This window comes from Chionomys nivalis, chromosome 3 (genome assembly GCF_950005125.1).
Source record: "Chionomys nivalis chromosome 3, mChiNiv1.1, whole genome shotgun sequence".
NCBI lineage: Eukaryota > Metazoa > Chordata > Mammalia > Rodentia > Cricetidae > Chionomys > Chionomys nivalis.
In genome coordinates this window covers 87,649,925-87,666,507 of record NC_080088.1, presented here as the reverse complement: position 1 = coordinate 87,666,507, position 16,583 = coordinate 87,649,925, and the positions used below count along the sequence as shown (strand labels likewise).

Sequence of the window (16,583 nt, the reverse complement as noted above, 5' to 3'; positions counted from 1 at the left end):
GGTGCAGTGGTGGCATGTGTCCTTAATACCAGCACTTGGGAAGGAGGAAGAGGCAAGCAGATCTCTGTGAGTTTGAGGTCAGTCTGGTCTACAGAGTTCTAGAGTTTCAGAGCAACCCTGTCTCCAAAACAAAATATTAAATGTCATGGCTGCCTGCCAAGAAATGGGAAATAAAATCACATGTAACTGTCATTACCATGTATCTTTGTCATATGTATTCACACACACACACACACACACCCACACACACACCCACACGTGTGTAGAGATACATGTGCATGTATACATGTGTATGGGGGCCAGGGGTTAACCTTAGGGGCCATTCCTCATGGAACCCACCTTGTATTTTAAGACCGGGAATCTCACCAGCCTGAATCTCATCTATTAGCTAAGATGGCTGGACAGTAAGCTCCACCAAACTGAGGCTCATATGGGTTTTGAGGACTGAACCCATCAAGTCCTCATGCTCACACAGCAAATACCCACAGCCCCTAATTACCTTATTTACAATGCAAAATGAAAGTCTCAGTTAAAGGATATCAGGAGGCACCCTGAGCAAAACTATAGCTTGCAATTATAACAGAACAGTCAACAAGACATTGCCTCAAAAGCCCACAGTCAAAGCCATGGCATGAGGGATACTCATGTTACTTAAGTTCTCAAATTTATGAACAGAAAAAAAAAAAAAAGGTTCAACAGGTAAAGGTGCTTGCCATCAGGCCTGAAAAACAGTGTTCATTTCCAAAACTCACCAATTCCTGAAAACTGTCCTCTGCCCTCTCTACATATGTGCCATGGCAATTGTGTGTACACGCACATGCACACACATGTAAAAATAAAATTCGAAGAATTTAACAGCAGGGAAATCCTTTCATACCAGCGAATTAATACAAGAAAATGTAGTTACATTGCCCTTTTTGCTTATGCATATAGTGTCTGGGTGGTCACATGTGTGCATGACCACCAAGGTTGACATTGGGTGTCTCTCTCCCCCCTCTTCATCTTGTATATTGAGATGGATCTCTTGATAAACCCAGACCTAGCTCTTTTCGCTAGTCTGACTCGCCAGCCTGCTCTGGGGATCTGTCCCCAGGTTCCACCTCCCCCAAACTGGAATTACAGGTAGGCAGAGCAGCCAAGCCCACTTGACACTGGGGATCTGAACTCCAGTCCTGATGCTTGCACAGCAAATGTTTTACCTCTAGGATCTCCCCTGCCCCAGGTTGTTACTAAGGAAATGTGTTTTTAATGCCTACAGACAACCCAACTTTGCTAAGCCAGCACATACATGCAAAATGGGGTTCATCTTGCAACGTGCTTGTTCTGTCAACCTGACAGTCAAAGGTCTCCTGGAACTTTCACTTAGCCACAGTTGAGGTCAGCTTGACCTGTGATCTTATCTATGGGGAACTGTCTTGACTGATGTAGGAAGATGCAAACAACTGTGGCCCACACTGTGCTCAGGGGTTCTGGGCCTGTTGAAGGAGAAGAGGTTGAACACAGCAGGCACAAGCATGTGTGCATCTCTCTGCTTTTTGGTGTTTATTCTTCAAGACAGGTTTTCGAGACTGGCTGTCCTGGAACTCACTCTGTAGGCCAGGCTGGTCTCAAATTTAGAGATCTACCTGCCACTTGTTCTTTAAGATGTGTAAAAGAATCTGTGTGTGTGTTTGTGCGCGCGCACACGTGCAGTCAGGTACTTGCAAAGATCAACAAAGGCCATTGGATCCGTTGGAGCTAGAGTTAGAAATGGTTTTGAGTCACTCAACATGGGAGCTGGGACCCAAATCCTGCTCCTCTGAGAGCAGCTCTCAAGCATTCAGTAACCTCTCCAGCCTTCTCATCTTGACAGAGTGATGAGACCAGCTGCTTTCAAGCTTCTGCTGTGACTTCCCCACAGTAACTGACTGCAACCTGCCACCGTGAGCTAAATTCTTTTTCCCCTTAGTTTTTTTTTTTTTTTTTTTTTTGGGTGGTGGTCAGGTTATATGACCACAGCAATAGAAATAAAACTAGAAGTTGGTATTCATGTTCCTAAATGTCAGATGACAAGAGTCCAGATGACTGGAGAGGATCATAAGGTGGGTGGGAAATGCAACTCAGAGCAAGAAGCTCCAAGTTAAACCCCATCCTGAATCTCAGCACTGAGGAAGCAAAGGTAGCCAGATTTCTCTGAGTTGGAGACCAGCCTGGTCTACATAATGAGACCATTATCTTAAAAGCACAACGAACACAAAAATCCTCAGACCCAGAGGATTCATGGGCTATCCACAGGCTCTGAAGATATAGTTCATCTGCAAAGTTGAGAATCCTACAAGCTCAGGGATTTCTTAAAACATGTTATTTACATGTATATGTGTCTGTCTGTGGCTATGCACTTGTGTGCAGACACCAGAAGAGGTTGTCCAATCCCCAGGAGCTGGAATTACAGGAAGCATTGAGCCATTCAATGTGAGTGCTGGGAATCAAACTCCAGTCTCCTTGCAAGAGCAATATGCACTCTTAATGGCTAAATAATCTCTCCAGCCTGTAAAGATTTATTTTTAATTATGTTCATACTCATGGGAGGTCTGTGTATGGGAATCAAGTACCCACAGAAGCTGGAAGACAGAAGCCCACAACAATGTGCTGGATCCCCTGGAGGGGCAGCTGCAGCCTGGTGTGAGCTGCCAGAACCAAACCTGGGTCCTCTGTCAGAGTAGCAACTTTCTTATCCATGGAGCCATCTCTTCAGCTCAAGCTCAAGGATAGTCCCTGTTTGATTCACTGATGCAACCTAAGCTTACAGAAACGTTCCTACCACACTGCAGGACCTCAATAAACACAGGATGAATGAGATAAAAACAAAGGGGTCAGCCAGCCTGGTGGAGCAGATGTGGAATTCTACCTACTCCAGAGGGTGGAGCTGGAGGGTTCAAGGCTTGCATGGGCCACAAAACAATTCCAAGGCCAGCCTGAGCAATTTATATAAAAAATTAACTTCTAAAAAAGGGGAGAGGTAGAGCTGGGGATATAGCTTAGCGGCATGATGCTGCCTAGCATGTTAGGCTATAGGTTTAATAGCCAACACCACATTCACACGCCCCTCACTCTCACTGAGGTTTTATATATACGAAAGTGTCATCAAATACAGGGCATTAATACTAGTTTGTCTTTCAGATGAAATTCATCAGGTATTTTCAGGGAAGTTACTAATTGTCTTAAAATATGTTCACGTTTATTCAATGATCAGTAGCAAAATATTAATTTCCTAGTAGCTGTGGTTACAGTGCAAGGAGTAGTGGGAGGGGGAGACTTTACAGATGAGGGTAGAACGTTCTAGTCCACGACAATAAGGCTGCCAAGAAAGCTAAATAAACAAAATAAACAAGGCTGCATGAGAGAAGTCCCCACCTGAGGTGGAGGGCATGTGAGACCTCACACAGGGACAGGCCGTCACAGGAGTGTACCAAGGTTCTGATGTGGCACTTGCAACACGTGTTTTGGGATACTTACAAGCTACTGCTCCGGCTTTGCTCACAAGCTCCGAGATTTCACTGGTCCCAATCACCATGGCATTCTCTGAGCCAGGAGCACAGTAGGTGCTTAATAAATATTTTCAAATGAAAAATAGAGGGAAGGCAGGCCTGAGCTAAAGATCTCGCAGGCAAGACAGAGTTCTCTAAAAATTGAGCTTCAAGGCTGGGCACATACCTCAGTCAGTAGGGTACCCCACCTAGCATGCACAAAATCCTGGGTTTCATCTCCAACATAGCATAAGCCAGCTTTGGTGGCACATTCCAATAATCCCTGCACTGGGAAGATGGAGGGAGGAGTATCAGAAGTTCAAGATCATCTTTAGCTACACAACTAGTCTGAGACCAACTTAAATAATATGAGACCTTATCTCAAAATGAAAAGAAAAATGAGCTTCAAGTTCCCAGTATGCAATAAAATTTTTCCGAACTTGCTCAGGAGGTAGGTTCCCAACAACCTCCCCCCAAAAAAACCTGAAACTTAGGATTGTGTTTCCCTACAACAGGTGAAGGAAACTGTGGGCCCTCTGGAAGCTCTCCATACACCAGGCTCTGTCCTCCTCCTGCTTGAGCACATTCTGTTGTCCTTCACTGGGCACTGCCCAGGACACTCGGTACAATGCAAGTCACCCCCGAGGCAGAGCCGGCCCACGATACATTCACTGCACAGGGGGCTCCTGGCGATGCTGGGTCTTCTGGTGCCTGTTGAGAATGGACCTCTGGTTGAAGCTGCGGCCGCAGGCGGGGCAGTGGTAGGGCTTCTCGCCCGTGTGGATCCTCTGATGCCGCACCAGCCGTTCCCCCTTGCTGAAGCGCTTGCCGCATACCTGGCAGCCATAGGGCTTCTCTCCAGTGTGTGCACGTCGGTGCACCGCAAGGTTGGCATTCCTGCTGAAGCTCTTGCCACACTCGCAGGTGTAGGGCTTCTCCCCAGTGTGTGTCCTGCGATGCACCAGCAGGTGCTGCCTCCGGCTGAAACCCTTCCAGCAGTCTGCACACTTATAGGGTTTCTCCCCTGTGTGGCTGCGCTGGTGCACCTCCAGGTGATGCCTCTGGCTGAAGGTCTTCCAGCACTCACCACACACATAGGGCCTCTTGCCCAGGTGGGTCCTCTGATGTTTGGTGAGGTACTCCCTCAGGGTGAAACCTTTCCCGCACTCCACACAGCCAAAGGACTTCTCCTCTTCATGTGTTCGCTGGTGTCTGACAAGATTGGAGCTGCGACTAAAGCCTTTTCCACACTCAGGGCACTGGAAAGGTTTCCAGAAAGAATTGTGGGTGTTAAGGGTGTCTGGCAGGGGGACCCCATGCTGAGGAGCAGGGAGCCCAGGTAAATTGGCTCCAGATCCCCCAGGCTCCTGCTCACAGGCACCCCCTGGTCCAGGAACCTGGATGGCAGTTTCTCCAAACCCATCGGAAGTCAACCCAACAAATGCTCTTTTCAGATCTTCCTGCTGGGGTTTGGCCTCCTTCTCCTTGTTCCCAGCACCTGTGTGGCAAAGGTCAACACTGTGGTGATGCTCCAGCACAGACCCTTCAACTGCTACTTTCCTTCATACCCAGAAATAAGGTGTAACCCTGTCTTTCTGTCTCTCTGTGCCTGGTTCTCTGCTAGCTCTAAAGAGCTGCTGTGACCTTGTAGCCTCGCCCTCTCTCCCACTTGCAAATGTGAGCAAGACCAGCTCTTCCACACACAGGCAGACAGACACAAATGCCTGTTGTAACTTTCCACTCTTATCTAAGGTTTTCTGCATGCCAGGAGCCAGGTCAGAACTAGGTATGGGCTTCCCATCACCATTCAAAAGAACAAGCTTACTCCTTTGTGGGGATCTGAAAGGAATGAAGAGACCTACAGGCTGCCATCTCTCCTCTCTCCAGGCCCCCCATGGCTGCCTATGCTTTCAGGCTCCAGCATATTATCTACGGCTGTTTGTAATGTCATTCCTCCTCAGACCTGAAGGCCTGCTCTCCCACTGTGATGCTATGGCCTTGCTAGAAAGAAACATCTGAAAGGAGACTCCTCTCACTTCCTTTTATGTCTTCCTCAAACAGTGACTACCCAGGGAACTTCATGCACCACGTCTTCTCCTCCAAATGCATCCTTTCATCTTGGTGGTGGTGATGGTTTGATTTTCTGGGATAGGATCTCGCTCTGTAACACATGCTGGCTTTGAACTCATGCAGTCCTGAAGGGGGAAATCTCAGGCCTGCATAACCATACCCAGCTTCCTAATATGTCCCATTAATGGCTCCTCTATTTTTCCTTTGATCAACAACCACAACACCTTTCACATCCATGAACCCTGAACTCTGACTTTTCTTTACTCCTTACCACCTCCTTGCCCTGATACTGAACTGACTGACAGATTTTAATACCCATCCCCCACTCAAGGTTCTGTTAGTTCAGACTTTTACTTCCTTCAAAAATCGAATTCAGTGGGGCTGGAGAGACAACTCAGTGGTTAAGAGCACTTGTGTAACCAGAGGCTCTGAGTTCAGATCCCAGCATGCATAGAACAAGCCCAGTGTGCTCTTATACATGCCTGTAACACCACCATTGTAGTGGCAGAGACAGGAAGACTGCAAGAACTGTCAGTCTAGCTGAAAAAGTCAAGCTCCAGCTTTAGGGAGAGAGACCCTGCCTCAAAGGAGTAAGGCAGAGTGACAAAGGGAGAAACCCAACACTCCCTCGTCTTTTCTCTGAGCATGAGCACAGCTATGTGCATACATATACACATGTGCACATATAGCACACATACACAAATCTAACTCAGATTTCTATGAAGAGCACAACCTAGCTATCTTCCCCTGGCCTCTTTTACACTGATATAATCAGTCAGCCCTCACTTACGCTTCACTTATTAGCACACCCACACTACGTTCTCCCATCCAGCGCACTCCCTGTCCCAACGGAAAGCTGCCACACAGGGCCTGCATGCAGGGGTGTTCAGTAACCATCTGCTGGAGAACCAGACCAAGCGCTCCTCTTCTGCTCTTTTCCTTTCTCTCTAGTGCTCGATGCCCCTTAGTCATGGGCACACTTCTCCTATACTATCTGGTCAGCAGCACTACAGCTAGGGCAAGACTCTTAAACTGCAGTTTTCAAAACTCCTTTCTTACCTGTGCCAGGCAACAATCTTACCTGGAAGGATCCCACAGTCTTGTGATTCCACATATTCCCCGAAGCAGTCAATCTGAGCTGGGGCCACGTGTCTCCATTCCTCTTCAGGAAAAGCCAGAGCCATGTCTTTAAAAGGCCCCAGACCCTAAAACAACAAAAGACTGCTATAGATAAAGAAAGAACACTGGAGGCTACAGAGATGGCCCAACCATTAAGAGCACTTGCTCTCCTCTAGAGGACTGGGGTTAAGTTCCCAGTACCTATATCACAACTAATATAAATGCCTGTAACTAACGGTTCCTAGGGATCAGACGCCATCTTCTGGACTCTGAGTGCACCAGGCACATGTGTGATACACATATATACACACATATGTGCAGGCAAAACATTCATACACCTAAAAAAGATAAAAATAAATTAAGAGAAAAAAGTAAGAACCCTACAGTTGGTGAAATAACTCAGTGTGTTTAGGTGCTGGCTGCCAAGCAAGATGACCTCAGCTGAGTTCCTAGAAATGAAATGGTGGACAGGGAGACCTGGCTCTAGCAAGCTGGCCTCCGACCTCTACATGAGCACTGTGGCCCACCTCCCACAACACATACACTAGATACATTGTCAAATAAAGGTGGGGTAGTCTACCAGTAGCTTCAAAACCAGGCTCAAGCACAGCAAAGACAGAAGCAACTGGACCCTGGATGAATTGGGAGAACTGCCATCTTCCAACCAGCTTTAATAGGGTGGCCAACATGTTCAGAACCTGCTACTATGGCCCTGCTTGGCCTCGTCATCTCAGTAACCTCCTCAAGTTTGAGCCTGGAAGCCTGTGTGTTCCCTCAAGCCCCACCTTAAGGTTATGCTTTTCTAAAGAACTGCTCAGTAGGTGAAACCTGATGACCAACAGAAAGGTAGAGAAATGACTACATGAAGCTGTCCTCTGACCTTGACACGTGTAGTGGCATGGACACCCACACATCTATCTTATACAAATGCACACAAGAGGATAAATAATACATTTTAATTTAAAAGAATAAAGTATGTTAAATAAACAAAATGGAGTATGGTACTTAGGAATAAGCATCAGCTGGTAGAGTGCTTGCCTAGCATGTCCAAAGCCCCGGGCTCCATCCTCAGCATCACACAATTAGGTGTCTCTGCATGCCCATTATCCCAGTACTCAGGATGTGGAAACACAAGGATCGGAAGCATAAAGACATCATCTTCTACTTTTTTTTAAAAAAAAATTAACGATTTACTTTTGTATGTGTGAGAAAGAGGCAGAGACGTATGTGCAACCCTCTGGGAGGCCAGAAAAGAGCCTCAGATCTGCTGGAACTACAAGGAAGCTGTGATCCATCAGACACGAATGTTGGAAGCCTACCTTGTGTCTTCTGGAAGAACAGGAAACACTTTCAACTGCTGACTCATCTCTCTGACCCTATGAGCTACATATTGAGTTTAAAGGTAACCTGGGCTACGTAAGGCCCTGTCTCAAAAAATAAACAAATCAACAAAATCTCCAAAACAGAAATGTTAGCTCACCTGGGATGTTGCTGCAAGGAACCCAACAGCAATTTCTTGGTCTCTGGTGCTCACAGAGGGAAGACCTGGACCCGCATGAAGAATGGGTAGTGCTGAGCAGAACACAGAAAAGGATCAGGGCTGTTGTCCACCAATTCAAAAGTACCCTACCCCAATACATACCATCTTAGAACAACAGACCACAAAGAATTACATCAGGGCCAGGAAGTGGTGGCCACATGCCTTTAATACCAGTACTTGGGAGGCAGAGGAAGGTGGATCTCCCTGAGTTCCAGCCAGCCTGCTCCATGAAGCGGGTTCCAGAACAGTCTGGGCTACAGAGAGAAATTTTATCTCAAAAATAATAATAATAATATAAAAAAAAATACAAGAGAGAGAGAATTACTTCAGTACCACAATGACCTATAGCCAAGAGTCTGGGAGTCCCTTGCCCTTTTCTGGCTGAGAAGACTATCCCAACCCTGTCCCCTCAGAGTTAGTCACACTCCTGAGTCACTCATGAAAACAACTTTCTGAGACTCAGTAATAATGAAGCCTCATGTGGGTATGGCTTGTCTCCTCACTTAATAACTCTCCCATATCATCGGCATAGTTCCTAGTGGTTCTAGAGGGGATATGAGGGGAAGGAAGAAATGATAAGAGAACATGATTTTAGATGTGTCCTGTAAAACCAGTCAAGGTGTGAAAAACCATCTCATTTGTTTCCTACTGGGGTAAAGGAAGTAGCCTGGAAAACTCAATATTATACTTTACCAGTAACTTGTTGTGCGGAGCGGCGGGCTGCGTCCCACCACCCCGGCCCCCGCATTGGCTAGCTTATGCCCCGAAATAATTACACGGAAACTGTATTCTTTTAAACACTGCCTAGCCCATTAGTTCCAGCCTCTTATTGACTAGCTCTTACATATTGATCTAACCCATTTCTAATATTCTGTGTAGCACCACGAGCTTACCAGGGAGGATCTTAACCTGCGTCTGTGTCCGGTGGGAGAATCACGGCGACTGCCTGACTCAGCTTCTTTCTCCCAGCATTCTGTTCTGTTTACTCCGCCTATCTAAATTCTACCCTATCAGAGGCCAAGCAGTTTCTTTATTAATTAACCAATGAAAGCAACAGATAGAAAGAAATCGCTCCCACATCAGTAACTACTTAGCCCAGTGCTGACCTTTCATCCTCATCACTGGCATCTTACCTTGCTCCTGGAAGGCCTGTGTCCCATCTCCAGGGCCCTGGCTCAGCTGTTCTGCAGTGCTTGGGCCCAGGCTTTGAACTCCTTCCCCCTGCAGCATCCCCCACTCAGGCTTGACTTCTACTGGCCCCAAGTGGATGCCTGATTGCCAAGATCCTCCACCAAGGGCTGCGACCAGCTGTTCTCCCTGGGCATGGCATGGAACCTAAGAAGAATGCACATACCAGTTAGAATGAGACCTGCTGGAGGTTGTTAGAAAAAGAGCTGAAATAAAACTGAAAAAGAAAGCAAGGCTAGTGGTGCAAATCAGCTAGTAGAGTGCTTGCCTTGCAGGCATGATGCCCCGTAAGCCCTGAAGCCCTGAGTTCCATCCCCAGCACCACATAAACCCAGTATGATGGTCCAAGCTGTAATCCTAGCACCCAGTAGAGGGAGGAGCCCTCCACCCCTGCGTTCAAAACCAGCCTGGTCTAACTAGTCTAATTAATGAATTGCAGGCACACCAGGGCTACCCAGTAGACCCTGTTTTAAAAAAAAGACTGGAAAGAAGAGCAGGAAAGAAGGAGAGAGGAAGGGGGGAGGGGAGTTGCAAAAGAGAAAAAGAGAAAAGATGGAAGAGGAAAGAAAGCTGTTGACTTCTTCCACATGAAGAAAGCTAAATAAATGCTTCTAAAATGAACTAGCTAATGAGAAAGAGCAGCTCTACAAAAAGTGGAGCTTTGAAGTGACATTCTCATAGAAACAAGCCCTGCTCCCTTTTCTTCTCTTTCATAGATTTTAATAATGATAATCAACTTGACAGTTCTAGAGTCACCTGAGACAAACCTCTGCGCTTATCTGGGAGGGAGATGTGTCTAGAGTTGGTTACCTGAGGTAGCAAGCCCCAGCTTAAATGCAGCCCCACTATCCTATGGGCTGAAGTCCTACACTGAATCAGAGGAGAAAGTGAGGTGCTGGAGAGAGCTCGGTAGCAAGGAGTACATACTGTTTTTGCAGAGGACCTATGTTTTGTTCCTAGTGCCCATACCAGGTAGCTCACAACCACCTGGAGCTTGTAGCGCCAGGGGATCCAATGTCCTCTGTGGATACCCGAATATATGTCCACATTCTAACACACAGACACGCATACACACAATAAAAAGAAGTAAATGTTTTAATCTTTAAAACAAAAGGAGAAAGTGAGCTGAGCGCCAGCATTCATCGCTGCTTCCTGAAGGCAGATGTGCGTGGTCAGCTGTCTCATCGTCTCGCCACCACACTTTTCCAAAAAACTGTGAGACAAAATGTGAGCATCTCTCTCTCTGGTAACTCCTGGCCTTACGGTAGTTATTTAACAGCCAGAGAGATGGTTCAGTGATTAAGAGTATTGGCTGCTCTTCCAGAGAACCCTGGTTCAACTTGCAGCATCCACATGGCAGCTCACAAGTAGCTGTACCTCCAGTTCCAGGGGATCTGGACTCCAGAGACACTGCATGCACATGCTGCACAGATATACTTGCAGGCAAAACACCCACACACTAAACAAAATAAAACAAAAATTTCAAAGTTATTTAAAATGTCTTTTCTTTGCATAGATGTGTGTGGTTGGTATGTATGGTATGTATGTATGATATGTGGGTACATGTGCATGCACACGCAGAGGACAATGGGTGACTTCAGTGTCTACCTTTATCTCTTTGTATCTTACGTATTTAGGCAAAGTCTGTCATCTGATTTCTTGCTTGCTGATCACACAGCGGATGCTAACTCCACCTCCTGAGTGGATCACGGACTATCAAGCCTAGCCAGCATTATGCATGTATGTGGGAGCTGGGAAACAGAACTCCGGTTCTCATTCATTCACAGCAAATGCTCCATCCACTGAGCGATCTCTCCAACCCCTAAAAAAAAAGGTCTTTTAATATACCCCACTCTGCTCTTTCTAAAACTGCTTTTTGCAACAAAGTGAATCCAAAATCTGGTTTTGCCTGAGCGGAGGTACCAGAAGTTGAGTAAGAAATCCCAGAGTGACAGAGTGGGGTTGTGTCTAATCCCAGCTGCCACTGGCAGAACCACTGCCACTAGCCTCTTCCCCAAGGACAAGCAAAGCTCACAGTGGACCTGGAATACAAGCTAAACTACGTTCACTGGATTTGAAGCTCACCCAGGGGTCCCTGATGCCTAAACCATGGATATCTTCCCTAGAGATGGCTCTTTAAAATAAAATCCTCTAAGTATGTATATGAGTGTGTATGTGTTCATGTCATATACTGAGTACAGGCCTGTATGTTCATGTCATATACTGAGTATGTGTGGAGATCAGAGGACAACTTCCAGTGCTGGTTCTCGTCTTCCACCTTATGTCAGGGACTCTTGCTCATCCCTGCTGAGGACGTCTGCCTAGCTGGACTGCAAACTTCTGGGGGCTCTTCTTCCTTTGTCCACCATCTCACTACCGGGAGTACATGTGCACACTTCCTCATGTGCCCTTTACACGGTCCTGGAGATCTGAACTTGGGTCCTCATGCTTGCAGAGCAAGTGCTTTACCCACTGAGCCATCTCTTCAACTCTGACTCTTGCTAAACAGCAGCCACTCTCTAGAAAGGCTGTTTGAGGGCAAAGGGATGATGGAGCAGGTTCTAAGTCTCATCCACTCCCACTACTTCCTTAACCTCTCCATTTTTGATTCCCACACCAACCGCACAAGGCCTGAACACCCTCTTCTCACCCACCGCCTTGGCCTCCGGTGTGCTCTCCATGAGGTCCTCCACCATGGCCACCAAAGCCTTGCCGCTGTCTGGGCTGTGCTCTCGGATCCAGGTGTAGAGCTCTCGGGGCAAGATGGTGAGGAACTGCTCCAGCACCAGCAGCTCCAGGATCTGCTCCTTGCTGTGCAGTTCTGGCTGCAGCCACCGCCGACAGAGCTCTTGGAGCTCCCTGAGGGCTTCCTGGGGACCAGCAGCCTCTTGGTAGCGGAACTGCCGAAACCTCAGTCGGAATGCCTCAGGACTGGAGTCCTCCCCTCCCCGGCCCCATGGCAGCTCCTTCTCCAGTTTCACCACTGGAGCACCCATCTGCTGCTGAGGATCTTCTGCCATCTCCAGGCGCTCTTTCAGCATCTTCAAGCTCCAGCAAGCCTGAGGATGACAACAGAGAGGGCCCTTCTGAGAACAGAAAATGCAAACAGGAGGTCAGCCCATCCAATTTTGTGTTTGTTCTCAGGAAGCTGATAGAGATCTTAAAATCCTATCAGCTGATCTGGGGCTTTGGTTGGTCAGGGTGGAGACAACAAAGCAGGCAAAATTAAGACCAAGACAAACTTTGAGGTCAACACCAACAAATTCACTAGTGGCTTGATGGTGACGGTGCTTTCGGTCTAAAGACAATGCTGCACAGGCCATTGCCACTGCTCTTGAATGCCCAGGTACTTAGATGGTAAAGCCCTGCTGCTGAAGACACAATACATTCTGGTTGCAGCACCTGGAGAAATCAAGCTGGAACTGACCTGGAACTTTCCTCCCCATTAACTAGTTTTCATAGTGCTGAAAGGTGCTATCCAGGTCCCTGGAGGAGAAAAGTCATTGCCAGTAGTACATAGCAGGGAAGCCTGCAGGCTCTAACAAGGAATGACCTGCCAGACAAGGTATGTCCACTGCTGTTAATAGTGGCTTGAAGGTAGCCAACTACTTTCTGACTGGATCTGTGGCTTGCTCCACAGGAGGGAATTCATGCCTGGTACTGTAAACCTGGTCAAAAACCCACAGCCAGGGAGACTGGGCCTAAGGGAGAACCTACAACTATGGTTTTGCTAAACAGACATGGCATCAAACCACCTTCTAAATATTTATGTTTATACCCACAGATTAGCTACTCTCGGCCTTAGTCATGGAAGCCACTTTCTGCTTACAGTTTGCACAGACACTTATAACTGGCCAAAGCTGACTGTTCATCCCGATGTGGGACAACTGTGTCAACACCCCTACACAGCCAAGGCTCAGGGAACACAGTAGAAGAGAGGACAGAAAGAATTTAAGAGCCAGAGGGTGGGAAAGAGAACTGTGACGTGCTGTCTTTTGGATGTGACACAGCCACTGCATTCATGAACTTATTGCCACACACGACTTATATACTTGTACAAGACAAAGCCAGTAAAGTCAGTCAGCATCCCAACAAAAAAGAAGAGGATATGAAAAGGGGTGTTTGGCTGTCCTGGGAGGAGTGGGGGAGGGGAGTTAGGGTAGCAATAGTCAAGACATGCTGTATGCATGGACAAAAGTGTCAAGAGAATAAGTAAAAGAGGAGACACAGAAAGAATATGCAAGCAGCATATAGAACCGTCTCCCACCAAAAACATGGAAGGTTAAAAAGATGAGAGAATGGGCTAGAGAGGCAGTCCGGTGATTAAGAGCACCCACTGCTCTTGCAGAGGACCCAGGTTCTGTTCCCAACACCCACACCGTGGCTCATAACCTGCTGTAACTCTAGTTCCGGAAGATCTGCTGTGTCTTCTGGACACTGTGGGCACCTGGCACACACGCGGTACATAGACAAACGTGAGGGGGAAAGAAAAAAAAACCCACCCACCATCTTTAATCTCTCAGCATTTGGATGAAGAAGCAGATGTTCTCTGTGAGTTAGAGGCCATCCTGGTCTACATAGTGAGTTCCAGGACAGCCAGAGCTACACAGTGCACAGTGAGCCCTTCTCGCAAAAAGAAAGATTAACAGCCAGGGCAGTAGTTGCCTGTAATCCCGGAACCTGGTTTAGGCTGGCAGACGGTGAGTTCTAGGGCAATCTGGTTACACAGCTGGAAGAAAGCGAGAGGAGAACGGGAGAACGGGTGGGAAGCGAACATTACACCTGAGGAAAAAAGAGGCAGCAAAGCAGTCCGTAAAATGAGTCTTGTTTACTTCCGGGCGGGCAGGCTGGAGAGACAGGCCCCTGCCCCAAAGCACAAAAGCGCTCAGACTGTTGGCGCAACCAGCGGGCGAGAGGCCACGACCTTCGGCGACAGATTCTACTGGCTGTTCGTGTTTTTCTCCACCCGCCCCTTAAACCGATTACTCATTTTCCGCCTACAGTACTCGTCTCTCTGCCGCATCGAGCTTTCTCGAACGAGCCAGCTATTGCCTAGCTCGTTCCGCCGGCGCCCTGCGGGCAATAGGCCCTCGTGGGTCTTTCCTTGCAGGCCTCTGGCAGACAGAAGGTGCCGCGTGGCTTCTTCCAACGACTGCCCGGCATCCGCGTCTAAATCGCCCCACTTCCTAGAGGCGCAGGGTCGAGGTCTCCCCGCGGAGCGTGGGCACCCTGCATTAGGCTCTCTCCGCCTGGCCCGGCCTCCGCCCGGTTCTTACCTGGGACCACGGCTGTGCGTGGAGAGGCGACCTTCCGGGCCGCAGCTGCCCTGCCGAACTGCAACCCGCCCCGTGCCCTATCCGCCCCGAGCCGGCCGCGGCCTTGACTGCTCCACACCTGCCCGGGCCAGCGCGGACCGGAAGTGAGTGGCGGATGCTGTCAGGCAGGTGCCCTAATGAAAGGGCCCGCGTCCGGTTCCTCTCTAGGACGCTCGGAGGTCTCAGAAGGAGGCATATCTCTATGGTGGGTCATGATTAGCGCAGGCTCCCCATCTATTTCCTGGCTCTACTGCACTTCCGTGCATTTATTTTTTAATGAATTTCTACAAAAACGTAGCTTTTCTGCTCTAGGCTAGCCTATGGGTATAAGCATAAATAGTTTAACATTTTACGTGTATTTATTTATTGTGTGTCTGGACAACCTGAGGAGTCAGGTCTCACCTTCCTCTTTGAGGTTCCCGGCATAGAACTCAGACCACCGGGCTTGGGACCAAGCTCCTTTACCCACTGAGTCACCTCAGTGATCCTGAACATAAATAATTTAGAAGGTGATTGACATATGTTCCTTTAGGAAAGGTGATGATTAGTTTTAACTGTCACCTTGACAATCTAGCATCACCCAGCAAAGTCTCAATGAGGAGTTAGACAATCCCTCCCTGTCAGGTTGGCCTGTAGGCATGATGTGGAAAGACACAGACTACTGTGGGTGGCACCATTCCCTGGGTTTGGTTCTTAGGCTGTGAAAGAATGAAGAAAGGGAGCTGAGTGGTAAGCACGCATACATTAACTAATATCTCCCTGCTCTCGACTGTGGGTGGAATGTGACCATCTGCTTCAAATTCATGCTGCCTCTTCTTCCCTACAATGAGGGCTGTAACCTGGAATTGTAAGCCAAAATAAACACGATCTACCCAAAACTGTTTTTGCTTGACAAAACAGTTTCTATGTAGCCCTGGCTGTTAAGGAACTCACTCTGTAGGCCAGGTTGGCCTCAAACTCACAAACATCTGCCTGCCTCTGTCTCCCAGTGCTAGGATTAAATGCTACCACTACCATGCCTGGCTAATGACTGTATGTTTGGTGTTTTGTTTTGTTTCGTTTTTGTTTTTTTGAGACAGGGCTTGTGCCACAGCCCTGGCTGTCCTGGAATTCTCTCTGTAGATCAGGCTGGCCTCAAATTCTCAGAGATCCACCTGCCTCTGCCTTCAGAGAGCTGGGATCGGATTAAAGGCACGCACCACCACCACCTGCCTGGCTTAATGTTTTAACTATAACAGAATTACTAAAAAAGACAAGTACATTGGATTCTCTTGGAAAAGAAAGACAGAACTTGTGATTAGGAGGTTGTCATATAGCAGGTGACATTTCAGTTGGGATTAGTTCTACATGAGGGATTTTCCCTTTTGGGAAAAGACAGAGAAGAGTACTAGAACCCAGAGACTGGTGCTCAGGCCAGACATGGTGGTATACATCTTTAATATTAGCAATCAGGAGGCAGAGACAGGCAGATCTCTGTGATCTCAGCTTAGGACCAAACTACTAGTCTGCAAAGTCTCAAAAATTAAGTAAGTAAACAAGAAATAAATAATAAGATGGAAAGAAACCAGTGCCTGGAAAGTCATCAATATTAGAAAGAAATGGTTATGTTAAAATATTGCTGATGTACTTCATGTGTCCCAAACTCATCAATGGAAGAGAGAAGCCTTAGCATGGTGGTGCATGCCTGTAATGCCAATCAGCTTAGGCTGCTCTGAGCTATACAATAAATTAAGATCCAGCCTGTGCTACATAGTGAGTTTGAGGCCAGTTTGGATTACATACAATGAGAGGAAGAGAGATAGGTGATAGACAGACAGACAGTCAGACAGGCAGAATCCACTCACT

General features: G+C 47.6%; 1 protein-coding gene across 2 annotated transcripts; it reads right to left on the bottom strand.

Moving 5' to 3' along the window:
• Positions 1-1,945: 1,945 nt before the first annotated feature.
• On the bottom strand, positions 1,946-14,826 carry Zscan25 (zinc finger and SCAN domain containing 25). Of its 2 annotated transcripts, none has more exons than XM_057763741.1 (6): positions 14,700-14,826; positions 12,078-12,482; positions 9,369-9,570; positions 8,176-8,267; positions 6,658-6,781; positions 1,946-5,004 (listed from the first exon to the last, which is right to left on the bottom strand). In XM_057763741.1, exons 2-6 carry the CDS (start codon positions 12,462-12,464, stop codon positions 4,175-4,177), a joined length of 1,635 nt encoding a protein of 544 aa, XP_057619724.1. In that variant the 5' UTR covers positions 12,465-12,482; positions 14,700-14,826; the 3' UTR covers positions 1,946-4,174. The 2 variants fall into 2 exon arrangements, with proteins under 2 accessions (XP_057619724.1, XP_057619725.1); XM_057763742.1 differs by having other exon boundaries at positions 4,656-4,765.
• Positions 14,827-16,583: the final 1,757 nt, after the last annotated feature.